This window comes from Daphnia pulicaria, chromosome 6 (genome assembly GCF_021234035.1).
Source record: "Daphnia pulicaria isolate SC F1-1A chromosome 6, SC_F0-13Bv2, whole genome shotgun sequence".
NCBI classification, from domain to species: domain Eukaryota; kingdom Metazoa; phylum Arthropoda; class Branchiopoda; order Diplostraca; family Daphniidae; genus Daphnia; species Daphnia pulicaria.
This window is the reverse complement of record NC_060918.1, coordinates 4,371,278-4,385,640: the sequence shown is the minus strand read 5'-3', so window position 1 is coordinate 4,385,640 and position 14,363 is coordinate 4,371,278. Positions and strand designations below refer to the sequence as shown.

General features: G+C 38.7%; 1 protein-coding gene and 1 long non-coding RNA gene across 2 annotated transcripts; both read left to right on the top strand.

Moving 5' to 3' along the window:
• The first annotated feature begins 129 nt into the window (after window positions 1–129).
• Window positions 130–459, top strand: LOC124342508. Its single transcript, XR_006918890.1, has 2 exons — window positions 130–306; window positions 384–459. It is a non-coding gene; the product is annotated as an uncharacterized LOC124342508 (long non-coding RNA).
• A 6,455-nt stretch (window positions 460–6,914) lies between these two features.
• On the top strand, window positions 6,915–9,733 carry LOC124341728. The gene is made up of 6 exons (XM_046794666.1): window positions 6,915–6,920; window positions 6,981–7,064; window positions 7,144–7,371; window positions 7,456–8,146; window positions 8,227–8,767; window positions 9,547–9,733. The coding sequence occupies exons 1-6, from the start codon at window positions 6,915–6,917 to the stop codon at window positions 9,731–9,733; spliced, it is 1,737 nt and encodes a 578-aa protein (XP_046650622.1).
• Window positions 9,734–14,363: the final 4,630 nt, after the last annotated feature.

Below are 14,363 nucleotides of genomic sequence, written 5' to 3'. Positions count from 1 at the left end.
TAAAAAATAAATTACGACGTTTACTTTCATTAAAAAAGAAAAAGTTTAGACACACAGGCTCTGCTCTCTGTATATATTCTGTCGATGAGTGTAACTGAAAGTCGCGTTGTTCTGTGCACAGGCGTGTGGGATTTTCATTTAAATTGACCAAGTTGATAGATGGATTGATGCTCCTAGCTCGTCATGATTTAAGTCCAACGGCCAGCACTGACAGCCTCCATAGACTTGAATGGAACTCTTTCACCCACCTAACGAATCTTTCACCATAATTGACGACGTAGCGAAGCCAGCCATAAGCCAAACAGGGTAAGTGCCGTTTCAAACAATACAAAACTGTCGGAGTTTTTTTTATTGATTTTTATTGATCATTCGCTTTAAAACAGATTCTTTTTTATAATGTGAAACAATATACCTACATCTATTTTCTCGGTTGTTAACTTTGTCCACCTAAAAACAAAACAAAACAAATATTTATCACTGGTTATGAATAATGTTCTAAATGAAATTTAATTTTAGTCTTTAGTAAGTTAATTTATTTCAGGTATGTAACCTTCCGTTGAATGCAGCTTCTGTCTGTTCTGTCTGTCTATTGTCGAGTCTGTTCTGTCTGTTCATCGGATCGAAAAGTTTTGAATAGCGCAGCAAGATTATTAAAAAATTATAATCTCATATTAAATTTAATTAGATTTGAATTACATATACAGTAGCTACACAAAGTTTCCGCACAGCTGAGAGAAGCTTATGGGAAAACGAAAACGTTTTCATTTCTCAGTTATTTTCCCTTTGTTCCCCCCTCCCGTAGTTGCCGGTTTTTCCAAATACCGAGATTTTAAATATTAGGGGCAGGGGGAGAAAAAAGACAGGCCATCTCTAGGACCTTTTTTTAGACTTGGTTTTTGGAAAACCGGCAACTACGGGAGGGGGGAACAAAGGGAAAATAACTGAGAAATGAAAACTTTTCATTTTCACATCGAAATTAAAGTGATTTCTCAAATGGCATGGGGGTCAACATTGCAGATGAGGTTATAGAGCTAACGATGCTCTTTTTTTAAAGCCCTAAAGAACTCTCCTAGCCCTATTTTCCGTCCAGTACAAGAGAGCCAAAGTAGTACTATTTACTATTGGCCCTCTCGACTGTGCGGAAACTTTTACTTCCAATTTAAAAGGGACGTTCGCGAGAACGAAAAAATACCCAAAAAATATATGCTATAAACCTTAAGTCTAAGAACCCCCTGTCCAAAAATCGTTTTCGTCCGACGAAAATTCGATTTTTGGCGAATTTTCAAAATACCCGTTTTCCCATAAGCTTCTCTCAGCTGTGCGGAAACTTTGTGTAGCTACTGTACGTATCAACAAGATATATACAGACGTAGGCCAAGTCATTTTGCAAGATATAAACCTAGACACGCTTATAGACAGCGACAAATGGTTAATATATAGTTGATACAATAAAAGCTCATGTTTGGAAATCCCCTAAATATTTGTATCTCATTTGACCATTCGAAAATAGTTGCGTGTATGCTGTGTTAAAAAAAGGAAACCAAAACAAACAAACAAACAAAAAAAAAATAGATAGAAGCAACCGACATAGCAAACGACATATTTCTTTTAGAAGCTCTCATGTATTGGCCTTAAATTATAGGCCAACCGGCCTTCATATTTCGTGAAACCATATTTCTATAGGTCTAAAAAGATAAGACCTTCTGCTGGCTTCCGCAAGGAACGCGGCGGAGAGTAGCTATAGCTCCTGCTTGTTTAAAATATAGAAGACATCGTTGTGTCCCAAAATATACGAAGAAGTGGAGGATGTTTCAAGTGACAATGATAGTGCTGTTGATTCCGAGGATGATTAATTTTAGCCTAATTATGCTGCCTTTATTGTTAATTATTTATATGTGAGCCTATGAAAAAAATAACCAAGAAAAACTCCAGGCTCGCGTGACTACGACTACCCCACCGTCGCCACCATACCTCCCACCCTAACCATATTATTTTTCGGTAATATTATTAGCTAAGGAGATGTGTAGACAATATAAGCTCTTACAGCAGCTCCCAACAAAACAAACGGTTTGACACCGTGATAGGTGATAAACACTATCACGTAGATATCTTTTTTGAATTAAGCGCCCAGGATACAGTGTTGCCGGTATCCACTAAGGAGTAAAATTACGTGAAATTCCGTTACACACCGCCGTCTGGTGCCCCCAAGGACTCAGATATCGACGTGTGTAATCTGGGATTATAATAAATCAGATGTTTCTCTATATTTTAATGTAAAAATTGTATTTTCTAAACAAAGTTGAAAAAAATTACGGTTTTATTAATTTTTAAGATGATCTGTTGGTATTATAGTCCCGTAATTTGACGTCTGTCATGCGGGATTATTGATCAACATAATGTTAGCTTGCTTCCTAGAGATAATTTGGGCTTGCTAAACAAAGTTGATTTTTTTACGGTTCCCGCTGACCTCGGGATCCAATCACGCTTGAACGCCCCGGCGAGTAGACAGACGTGGCTTTTCTTGTGTCTCATCCCTCTTTCTCTAACCATATTTCAGCCTGAAACCTTTTGCGAAATTATAATCATTTTTTTGTTGCTGAGCTCCCAGACTAAGAAGGTCTACCCTCTTTTATTGGTAATTACAATATCGAAATTGCGGAATATTCCCGGCGATTCGATGCGTAAAACGTCCCCGTAACTAACCACTGCTATGAACCTCAAATCTCTCGGACTTACCCTTAACCTAAATTTAATCACGACCACTAGATGTCATTAAGTATTTTATGTTTTGTTTCTTATACCAGCCGATAGAGGGTTCAGGCGGAGGCAGGTAGACTCACCAAGTCTAGCAAAGTTTCCACTTCTTTGCGATACGCCAAGCCGAGAGGGCAGCTTAGAAGCTTTGATAATTCAAAGCTCCCTCTAACTCAAAGCAAACCTCCAACTATAAAACAGCTAGCTATCCCTTGCAAGAATTGTTAGCGGAAATGTATATTATTTAATCTTCTTATTTCTTCTTATTTCTACTTAATTCTACTCTCATATCCTTTCGTGGTGTGATCCTAACATCACATAACTTAATCATCCAAGGCTTAAAGGGTAGGACATGCTTGGGATAGGTTGGCGCAAATAAGTTTTGGGTTGGCTTTTGGAAACCAGAGTTGCTTTTAAAAACCGGTTGATTCGAACACTTTGAACAGATTTAACATTTTGACATATGAGACAGATTTTGACATTATTGAGAGTGATTTTTTTGTTTAGTATCCATTGTGTCAAATGTTTTTTTGGCATTTATCAAAATTCGGATACTTTTTCATTTTAATGGTAGTTTTTCACGTAAAATTCTCCAATTGCTCGAGCTCGATCTTGAGGTTCTCGAGTAGGCAAGCCACAATTTTGCGCTATTTGGTGGCCGCGTACTTTTCTTTCTTTTTTTTTTGGCAACAAGGTTGGACAAGTGCGCCCTCGGAGAAACGATAGGTTATAATATTCTCTATAAAATACTAAAAATATGAGCAGCAATGATGTTAATTTAGGATTTAAAAAGTAATGTGATACTTGATTTTCCAAGGATAGTAAGTTAAAGGATTCCATTCGTCATGTTGAGACTAAGGGGAAGTCAAAGATGATGGCAAAATGATGCAAAACATATGGAAAAAGTTTTCTCTTATTCCAACGATTCTTACTCTAAAAAATGATGAAGGAAACAAGAAATTGTCGATATAAAAGTTTTTTTATCATCACATTTTTATAACTGTTTCGTTGTTATTCCACAAATTCTTCTTAATAAAAAATTTCTTACGCATTGTAGGATTTCAGTGCAATGTCAATGTTTAAAAAACTAATAATTTACCATTTTCCTGTCCAGCATTCCATATTGAACGGGTGTTCTGGAAGAATCTTGATTACTAGAATTCTCCAGATACAGTTTTTCGCTCACTATTTGAATGTGAGAATTCTGTTGTATTTGTTGTGGGCTCTCAATTCCAAAGCTTACTTTAGCTCTGTTAATGAGAATGAATACAGTGATTATTAATGACTATGGAGAATTAGTCCTTAACTTTATTTTATTTTAAGAAAATAGAATCTTACACTTTTCTGATCACATCAGTTTCTCGATACTGTTCTTTTACCATTGTTTCTACCTTATTTCTACGGTATACGAGGGGTTTTTAGAACGACTATTGTAAAAACACGTGTAATTTTACACGATAAAGGAATGTGTTAAAAAATGTTGAAGACGCTGTTTGCCTTGCAACTTGCAGCACCAAGCCAGCAACCGCCAAGGCGCCAACGAGCAACTGACCGTTTGACCAATTTGAGCAGCTACTGTTTTTCTTTGAAAAGTGGCGCTAAAAATCAAAACAACTACTCAATTTTGAAGTTTGGCGTCAGCCACCTGGCGTCAAACATTGAAGACTGCCACAAATTACAAACGGCCAACTTTTTCAAAAAAAGATGAAGGACGTGATAGTAGAAAATCTGGATGAAATCCGTTTAAAGCAGTTTCTCGTAATTAGCTTCCACAAAGGATGACCTTTCCTTCTAAAGAACCAAATTGTGAAATCTTCCTTCTACCTTGTTACTCTTCCATTACTGTACCTACACTAGATGCTTTTAAGCAAGTTTCGTTCTTACCCCTACTTTTCAGCCCGAGATACATACCAACATATAAAATTTGTTTCTTTGATTGCTACATTGAATTACTCATGCTTTAGCTCATTTTTTCACTAAACCACAACAAAAAAAGACACAAAAAAAAAAATAAAATTTGAGAAAAAATTATCCAGAAGACTTGTCTCCACCACGACAACTCTTCATGAAGGCAAAACTAACTGAAGCTGGTAAACATAGTCGCAGCCTTCGAAGAACAGTCTTTCACCCACTACTCCCACCATAAAACACCCCCGCAGCACCTCACAATCGTGGGAATTGAGAAGACAAAAACGTCTTCCAGTCGCAGTCTTCCAAGAAAGAGTCTTCCACCCACTACTCCCACCATAAACAACCCCCCCGCAGCACCTCCCAATCGTGGGAATTGAGAGAATGAGTAACGCTCGCACCGCAATGGTGGAGTGAGGGGGGGGGATTGATTGGATGGGAAAATCAAACAGTCGTCAATTCAATAATCTCTCGGACCAGTTCGAAACGAAATTCCACGACCAAATATAGGATGAAAAATTCATTTTTATTAAAACAAAAATGAAATTAACTAAAAAAAAATAGATTAAATTTCAAAACACCAAGAAAAATGTTTCACCTGGAATGTGAGAAAGCAGTACGAGCCCGACGATTTGACGCTAATGAATTTCGTGAGGTACTCGAAACTATCAATTTAAAAAAATCATGATGAATACAAACATTACCTTTTATGGCAAACTTAAAATTTTTTCTTTGCTTTGTCACACGAGATGGGTCCCTCATAAATTCAATCCACCTACGATATGTCGTAGAGCCAATGACATTTTCCACCTCAGGTTCCTTCTTCGAGTTTTATGCAGGGGTTTCTTACAAAATTAGATGTTTCACAATGTGTTTCATCAATGTTTCATCAATATCTGCGTCATAAGCTGCATCACCATCTGAAATTCAAAAAATTTAATTTACACTCTTCTTAGTTTTAGTTTAAAACTAATTAATGTTTGTTTGGCTTTTTTTCACTTCGGCTTTTTTTTCTCTTACCAGACAAATGAGATTGGCACTCTTTTTCTTCTTGGACACAGCCTGTTTTCTCAAATTCTGGCAACTTGGCGTCACCTATAATTTATAATCAGGTATTAAATAGTTATATTAATTGAAATAATAACATTTTAATAACAGTTTTCCTACGTGAGTGTTCAGATTCCAAATCCTCCACTTCAGGATCGTAGTCTGGTATTATCCTATCTTCTTTAAATTTTAGGTATGTAATTATCAATTAGGTAGATTCATTTGTATATGTATTACTTACTGTAGTAATCCAGCTGAAATTCTTCTTCTTTACTTTCTCGTTCAAAGGAGAGAAATGGATTGTCCAGTTCTCTGGCTGCGGTAAAATGTTATGAAGAAGGCTTTCGTTTAGCTCGAAGATCGGTGAATTTTTAACAGTTATCCAGCAAAATTGATAATGAAACATCGGTATTTTGTTTAATTGGTGACAGTTGAAAAAAAAATCATCTGGCAACGGCGTTGCCTTCCGTTTTGCCGGGAAGACTGAGCAGACGACGTCAGCTGTTAAAGTTGATACAAAAAAGTTTACAAAGGCTAACCAAATAACCAATTTCAAAGTTTAATCCGAACGACCTAATAAGTATAAATATCGGTTAAATAAAAGATTATTTAAAAAAAAAAATAATTCAAAAGTGACTAAAGCGGAAATTCAGTGAGTGGATGTAGGATTGGCCACTTCACGTGAAGTTAAAGGTCGTGAAAACCCTCGGACCAAAAAATAGAAAAAATTCGAAGATACTGATTGAGATCAGATTGGGAATCAGAAGAATGACTTCGAATGGAACTATTAGTGTCTGTGAAATAGTGGCTTCTTCTTCTAAAACATCATCCCGTGTGGCTGGTAGAGCAGTGCCGGAACCGGAAGCGGGCGAGTTTCCCCTGTTAAAAACTACTCAACAAGCGCATCAGGTACAATCCTATTTATCCCATCTCTCTCTGCATATTTTTTTCAATCTTGTTAATTTCTTTGTCGATGACAGGTCAGCGAGAGTGAGGTTTGCTCAGAGCCGCCGTACATGTTTCGCCCCGTCCAAAATCCTGACGATGAAGAAGTGTAGGGCTAGGGCCGTGTTCGCACACGAACACGCACGAAAGAATTGGTATACTTACTGTACTTCAGTTGTCTGATGTAGACCGAACAAGCCTGCTTGAACTGTTTTCTTTCCTTTTCATTTTTTCCTTCTCTGTCGTCTTTTGCGATAAGTATGGGGGTACAGAACGCGCGGAATCGACCCAAACAAAACAGCTGTAACAACAGCCCGGAACCGTAGAGCAACGAGCAGCGAAGTCACCGCAAGTCGCCCAGCTCGGCCAGCAACTGTTCGTCACCGTCTTCTTCGGTCGTGCATGAGAAGGTGCGTCATCTTCCTCACTTTTTTTAATTCGCGTTGGCTTCTTGATTGTCTTCATTGAATTGATTGACTCTTGTCACAGCATAAAGGCAATAACGGCAACAAAGCCAAGTTGATGGTGGAAAGTCCGAGCAAAGGGCACAAGAGACGCCAGTCACGCCACGGAAGAGGAGGAGCTGGTGGGGACACTGCTGGTGGGGGAATCGGTGGTGAAGTGCCTGGCCCAGATGGCGAGCAGGCCGGCAACGGCAACGAAGATGAGCGTGGCCAACCCCGCCAGAAGAAGAAGAAGAACGACGCCAATTCTAAGGTGAGTCTATCGATTGAGCCTCTCGCTACTTATTGGTTTAAAATTTAAACAAATGATTTGATTTTCCAAATCATTTTGCCACAGAGTCCGTCCGAGAGCGTCTCGAGCGAAAGCAGCTCACTGGAGGATAATGGCATGGATGGATTGGACGGTGAAGTCGATAAAGATCTCGAACCGAGCGAAGCTCGTAGCGCTGGTTCTGGATCCGCTGGCGGTGGCTCCCGAACCTCATCTCCAGAAATGCCGGCCGGCAAGAGCACCGATGCAAATGCGCCAGCCATTGCCGAGCAAGTGGTTGCACCCAACGAGTCCTCGTCCGCCAATCCTATTGCTACTTTGAAAAACGCTTCTTCCGCCATTTCTGCCTCAGCTACCAGTGCCATGCTAGCCAATGGAGTGGCATCCAGCGATGGGGCACCAGACGAAAAGGAGAGGAGCGACTCTCCTAGTCCCCTACTCACATTGGCTGGCCCTCGCCCAGGAAGCTTCGAGGCCATGAAACCCAACCAATCCGAGGATCTGCCACCCATGGTCAAACTGGAACCGGATTTCAACCCGGCCACCGCCGGTTCGACAGCGAACGAAGATATGAAAAGTCGTCCGGCAGCGCTGTTGTCGCCCACTTTATTGCAAGACAAGGCAGTGACTCATGGGGCTATTTATGGGGGCAACAAGATACTCACGCCGGCCTGGCTGGGCAAAGAAGAGAGTCGCTCTCTTCGGGTTTCGGTGGCCCTTCCTCGCCCGAACTTCCGTCGCCTACCACGTCGTCCTCGTCTTTCCCACCTCCACTGGACATGTCGATCGACAGTGCCAACGGAGCCCTCAGGGATGCCAATAGCAGCGGCCCGCCAGGGTCTGGTCTGCACTCGTCGCCTGTCATGGTGCCGCCGGCTCATTCCGGCTTCATTCGACCCTACGCTCCGCTGGAATCCACCTCAGCTATGGTCGACGCGGTCCCTTATTCGATGGCCTCGGCCGCCCCTACGACGACAGCTAATCATCCGACTATTGCTCCTGCATTGGGACCGTTGAACCTGAACCCGTTGCCCATGTCGGCCCCGCGTGACATGCCCGAACAGAGCGACCCGCAAAACTTGAAAATCAAACAGGAGATGGTGGACCCGTCCGCAGTTTCGGCTTCTGCTTCACCGGCTGTTTCTGCTGCCTCGTTGCGGGACATGTCTTCCATTCCACGTGATGGATCAATGCCATCCGTGGGAAGTGGATTTGCATCTTATCCCCCCAGCGTCCCAATGGCCTCTCTGATGGAGCCCAAGCGCGAACCTGGACTTGCTCATCCGCACCCGACAGCCTCTCCTCGGCTGGAGAAATCGTCGAGTGGGAGCGGCAAGAGTGATTTGCGGTTTGACAAGCGGTCAAGTTTCCAGCAAGGGTATATATTTACAAGTAAATATCCATTCAAGCATGATCTGACCGCTAGATGTGCTGTGTACCGGCCAGGTTTAAAGAAGGGGATTACGTGTAAAAAGTTACACTAAGGGGCATATAGCTCGAAAGCCGGCCTAGAAGTTAAGTAGGTAGGCAGGTAGGCCATCGCTTAACTAACCCCAGGCTTGCGACTGTCTCCAAGTATGTCCACTGGCTCCCACTGTATGAGTTCATTTTGCGATTTCTGTTAACTCTGTACAGGAGCCTGTCATTTTTTACCCAGACCGGACCCAAAACCTACAAAAAATTGACTTCCCGATCACTTTGATAACTATTAAACTACAGAACTGAAAAGTATTCAAGGGGTGATATAGGAATAACAATTTAGCGCAATTAAGTAAAAAAATAAACACATATGTGCATTAGAGAGTTGGAATAAAACGGGAAAAATAAAACTGTCCACTATAGGTCTGATTTACTCTACTTTCTTAAAGAAAACTGTTTTCTTGGTTTTCCGGTTTCGGAATTCTTGGATTCTGTTACTGTACAATAAGAATAAATTTATTGTTCCCTTAGCTTTCTGACATTGAATTCTCTAGAATTTTTGGCTGGACTTGCTTTTTTCGACTCTGTCCTCTCTAGCTTTTTTGGCCTTTTTTCGTTTATTAATTTAAACCTTCTTCCTCTTTTCTCTCTTCGTCTGCTAATTTAAATAATTTATTAAAAGAAATTACTATTTGGAGGTGTTAGAAGTTAAAAATACCAAATTCGATTCCTTGATAGGTGTCTTCAGTTTCTATCACTTCTTTCTCTTCTGGCACTGAAACTTTGCCCAAATAATCTACGTCATTTCCTGACAAACCGTCTTGCGACATCGTCCTCATCATCTACAGAGACTTCGTCCTCTTCATCTGCAGATTTCACCCTCTTCTTCTACAGAGACTTCGTCCTCATCATCTACAGAGACTAAGTCCACTATCGACGAATTTCGTAAAACAAAATTCAATTGAAACGTTATGTGTTCCCAACTAGCACCAAACAAACTATAAACGCATTAGGAAACAGTGACTTATGCAGCTCAATGTAGGTTAGAGATCTGGGAAGGGCTTGTATAATTATTCGATCATAATTCTCGATGAAGAAGGAACATAATCTCCTTTTGTAGAAAATCATGATTTTAACTTACTTTACCACATAAAATTTGTACACATATTAGAAAATTCCGACGGGCCAACTCAGGAGGAAAGAATTTGAATCGAAGTAAATGAAACACAAAAAAAGGAATTAGACAATGACACGAGCTTCTGCCTTCTGGCTTTGCATCGTAGGCGTGACGAACTTAGTCTTTCTCATCTTGTAGGCTTTTTTTCTTCCTTTGGGGGTCTGCGTCTTCCCCTTATTAAAAAAATGACATTAATTTTTATTTACTTCATTCTTACAGGTAAACTTACCTTTCAATTCACCATTACTTTCCTCATCAGGAACGGCTTCTTCTGGAAGATCCATTTGAGGTTTTTGAACTTCACTTTCAGAATTTATAAGTACCAAAACAGACGCAGGGATATTTTCAGCACGCCGCTATGTAATGAAACAAAAAACAATTTTCGATAAGGGATTACATTGATTGAAGTATAATAGCATCATGCATAATAGATGTGTACTTCTCCTTTAGTGTCTTTCAAACGGACACCACGTTTCCGTGCTGACCGATAGGTTCTCCTGAGTCCTTAACACCAAGAATAAGATTTCGTCATATTTCAATCGCACTTTCATTTTTTGGTGAGTAAGACGGTACTTTTCAAGTAATGTCAGTCCACAACTTTTGTTATATCTTTTCTGCATTTTCTCCTGTTTCTCTTTTTTTTTGCTTTTTTCAAATTCTTTTTTCTCTGCTTTATTGTCCTTTTTTCATCAACATCAGCAAGATTCCCCAAATTAATTAACTGTCGTCTAGACAAATCCCTCAATCTATCAAATGTCCATGCAGTCCAGTAAGTTTCGCCACGAGACCCTGACGTCCCCTTTTTTTGGAAACGTTATCCATTTATTATTTCCATTACCGTCTGCATTTAATTCTTAATTTTCCTTAAGCTCTTGTTTCTCCATTTTCTTTTCTCGTTTTATATCCTTTTTTCTCCGTATGTTTTTTTTCATTTCACCTCATCAATGTCAGCCAGATTGCCATCTATAAGTAACTAAATTCAGCTTTTGTCTAACACGATGTTCATTTTACTCTATACCATTCTGAATTCTTCAGAAACACCTAGACATTGTTCGATTTCCTCCTTGAACTCATCTTCATACTTGCCTCTATCTTTCTCGCGGACACCTTTATCAAAAATTAACATTTATTCATATCTTTGTCATTGACACAAATGAATATAAACAATATCCTCTCTCACCTCACAGACTTTATCTTCGTCCTGAGCTTCCCTCTGTGACTATCATATTCCACTTGTGGATCGCCATCATCTGCAATTAAAGGCAAGTTTAATGTAGATGGCTTTTATTTCCATTGATTTGCCTGAAACGGCTGTTCACACTCTTTCATGTAACTCCTCGCGTAAGAGTCTCACAACTAAAAAAATGTAAATATGGCAAAATATTACTATGTTTTCATTGAATAATTTTATTGTTTTATGGTAAGTAGTGGCACATATAGCTCCCTTCTGCCAAATATTGAAGAAATGTATAGGTCAATTTATTTATTTTTTAAAAATTCTATTCAAAAATGAAGTGTCCAAATGTTTGCGATTGCTTTTCGAAATTCTCACTCGAGTCAGACCAGTCAGAATCGCAGCACTTCATAAATTGGTGATGATGGCCATAATTTCTAGTGATGAATACAAAAAGATGCCGAATGAATGGATGAAGAAAATTTTATCTGAACGTAAAAGATCATTTTTTCTGAGATATGGCAGGAAGAAGTTGATTTGAGATTTTATTGCCCTTAACTCCAATTAGTGATTATCTTGATTAATGAAATAATAAACAGCCAAAAAAAATTTTTTTGGGTCTCCAAATGCTTTGGAATGTAAGAGGGGTTATCTTTTGTGGAAAGGGGTTACAAGTGGGAGGGGGTACAAAAATTTGGCTTACGTCATTTATGGACGGCCTCTCCTGTAATCTTTTCGGGCCAAATAAGCTCCCATAACTATAATTTTATAGGATTGACAATAAATTGACAATAAATTGACAAATCCTGTTATTATATATTTATTTGTCAGGCTACTGGAGAAAACAAGGGGGTGGGAGGATATTATTCAAAGGGGAAATGGTCGCTACTCCAATTTGTTATCGTGATTTATGTAAACAAAAATTCCCCGCTTGGAGTTGTAAGAAAAGTTAATGATTGAATGACATATTCAATGAAAGCAAAAAAAAAAAAGAAAAATAAACTTAATTTTTCTCTGGTTACTTCTGTTGAAAGCTTTTGTTTTTAGCCTGGGTATTGGCTATATTTTCTGGAGGTTATTGGCCTGAAAATAAGTTTGCCATCCTCTTGAAAAGATTCTATCGAATCAATGTTCGTTGGTAGGGTCGATTGGGCAAAAAATTTTAATGCAATTCATCTTTAAAAAAAATTATTGCATCAACTCCGTAGATTGCTTTGTGAGTCGCATTTTCATGTTCCGACTCTTGTGTAGGAGTCGTACGTGACTGGCCAGAGGGTATCCTAACCATTATCATTTTTATTGCTACTTGAATTGACAACGTCTTCTGTGCTTTCTTTTTAGTATTTTATCCTTTTCTGTGCATTCTCCATCTTTATAAATCTTTCGTCGTATTTTTGCGGTTTCCGATGGTGAAGAGATCTGGTGACCTGATTTGTCCACTGCTCATAGGCTTAGCTTAGCCCATTCTTCCAAACGTTGATTTAGCTTTGTTTCTTTACAAAAAACAATGTATTGAATAATTTTAAAAACTTTCTTGTTTACATTTCACACTAGAAGGTGGTTTCCCATCTGTGGCAAAGCAAGATTCGTTCATTTTATCGCAAAATTTGTTTTTTCAAGTTCTTCATCATGTGCGACTACCTCATTTTCTTCTGTATTCTTGCTCTCTTGTTTCTCCATTCTCTTGGCTTGTTTTAAATCTTTTTTCCTCTGCATTTTTTTCCGTATAGAAATTTACTTTTTGACCTCATATATTATATAACAAAGATTCACAATGTCACACATCTTTACGCGTTATACTTATTTCTTTCAATTTGATTTGTTTGATTCCTCATATTTCTATGACGTGATTGTCAGCAAAATTACGTGTCGTATCGTATTACGTATCGACAATTTTGCGAATTGATGTCATTATTTTTACGTTAATCGTGGACCACATTTCCTGATGTACTTTCACTCCATGAAATCAGAACTCGTTGAAACGCGAGAGCATATTCTCAAAACAAACGAGTTATAATGGCTTGTATAAAAATAGAAAAGCATTTGATATCGATTTTTATTATTTCGCCCCAATCCTGCTGTTATATCAACAGGGTGAAACTTCTGTAAATGAAGAGGACGCAGCGTCTCTGTAGATGATGAGGACGAAAGTCTCTGTAGATGAAGAGGACGAAGTCTCACTATGGAGTAGATGATGCAAAATAGGAGGGAATTATTTTCAAACGGAAGAAAGAAGCCATGAAAAAAAGAAGGCTAAAAGAGAAAGTTTCATAAAAATTTTCAGCTGAACAACCCAGTCTATAAGAAATTCCTGACAGCATCGATGTTGGAGGAGCCTATAGCAACCACTTTGAAGAAACTTGTGTTCCCTTTCAAAATCGAAATGTTAGTGGGTAAAATGTAAACAAAAATTAATGTAAATCCAGACTTATTGAATCCAGGTGATAATTGAAGGTATACCAATAAAAATAGAGTCAGTTTCTATGATAAATAAAATGTTGATTTATGGTTAAGCATGACAACCTTGAATTAAGGTTGCAAGGACAATAATACTAAATTAAAGAATTCCATTCTAAATGTTAAGACAAAGGTGGGGAAAAAAGATTTTGGTTACATAATACATAAAGGTATTACATTGTGAATTGTCTTGTCTTAGATGAAAAACTGCGACAAATTAATTTTTAGGGACCAATTTTTTGTGATGATGAGAACTTTCTGCAGATAATGAGGACGAAGCTGATTTTTAAGAGGACGAAGTCTCTGTAGATGATGAGGACGAAGTTGGTAAGAGGATTACCAGGAAATGATATAAATTATTATAAGGAGGAAGTATAAGTGCCAGAATAGGAGGAAGAGAGAGAAATAAGGTGTTTGTAAATGTCCCAAAAGTGTATTCCACCCTCATTACGATTCCACTAAACAAGAATTAAAGATTAAAACCAGAAAGCAAAAAACGGGATATAAAGGAAGTGGTCAACTGAAAGTGACTGGCAGGAGTGACAAATACCGTTACCTCTTGGGAAACATTTTAATGTAAACATTTTATTTTCTAAACAAAGTTGAAAAAAATTATGGTTTTATTAATTTTTAAGATGATCTGTTGGTATTATAGTCCCGTAAGTTGACGTCTGTCATGCGGGATTATTGATCAACATAATGTTAGCTTGCTTCCTAGAGATAATTTGGGCTTGCTAAACAAAGTTG

Bases quoted from the DNA above. Each gene is read 5' to 3' on its own strand.
- LOC124341728 (XM_046794666.1), top strand. The intron at 7,065-7,143 runs GTGCGTCATCTT...CTCTTGTCACAG, and splicing joins CTTCGGTCGTGCATGAGAAG to CATAAAGGCAATAACGGCAA. The intron at 7,372-7,455 runs GTGAGTCTATCG...ATTTTGCCACAG, and splicing joins AGAACGACGCCAATTCTAAG to AGTCCGTCCGAGAGCGTCTC.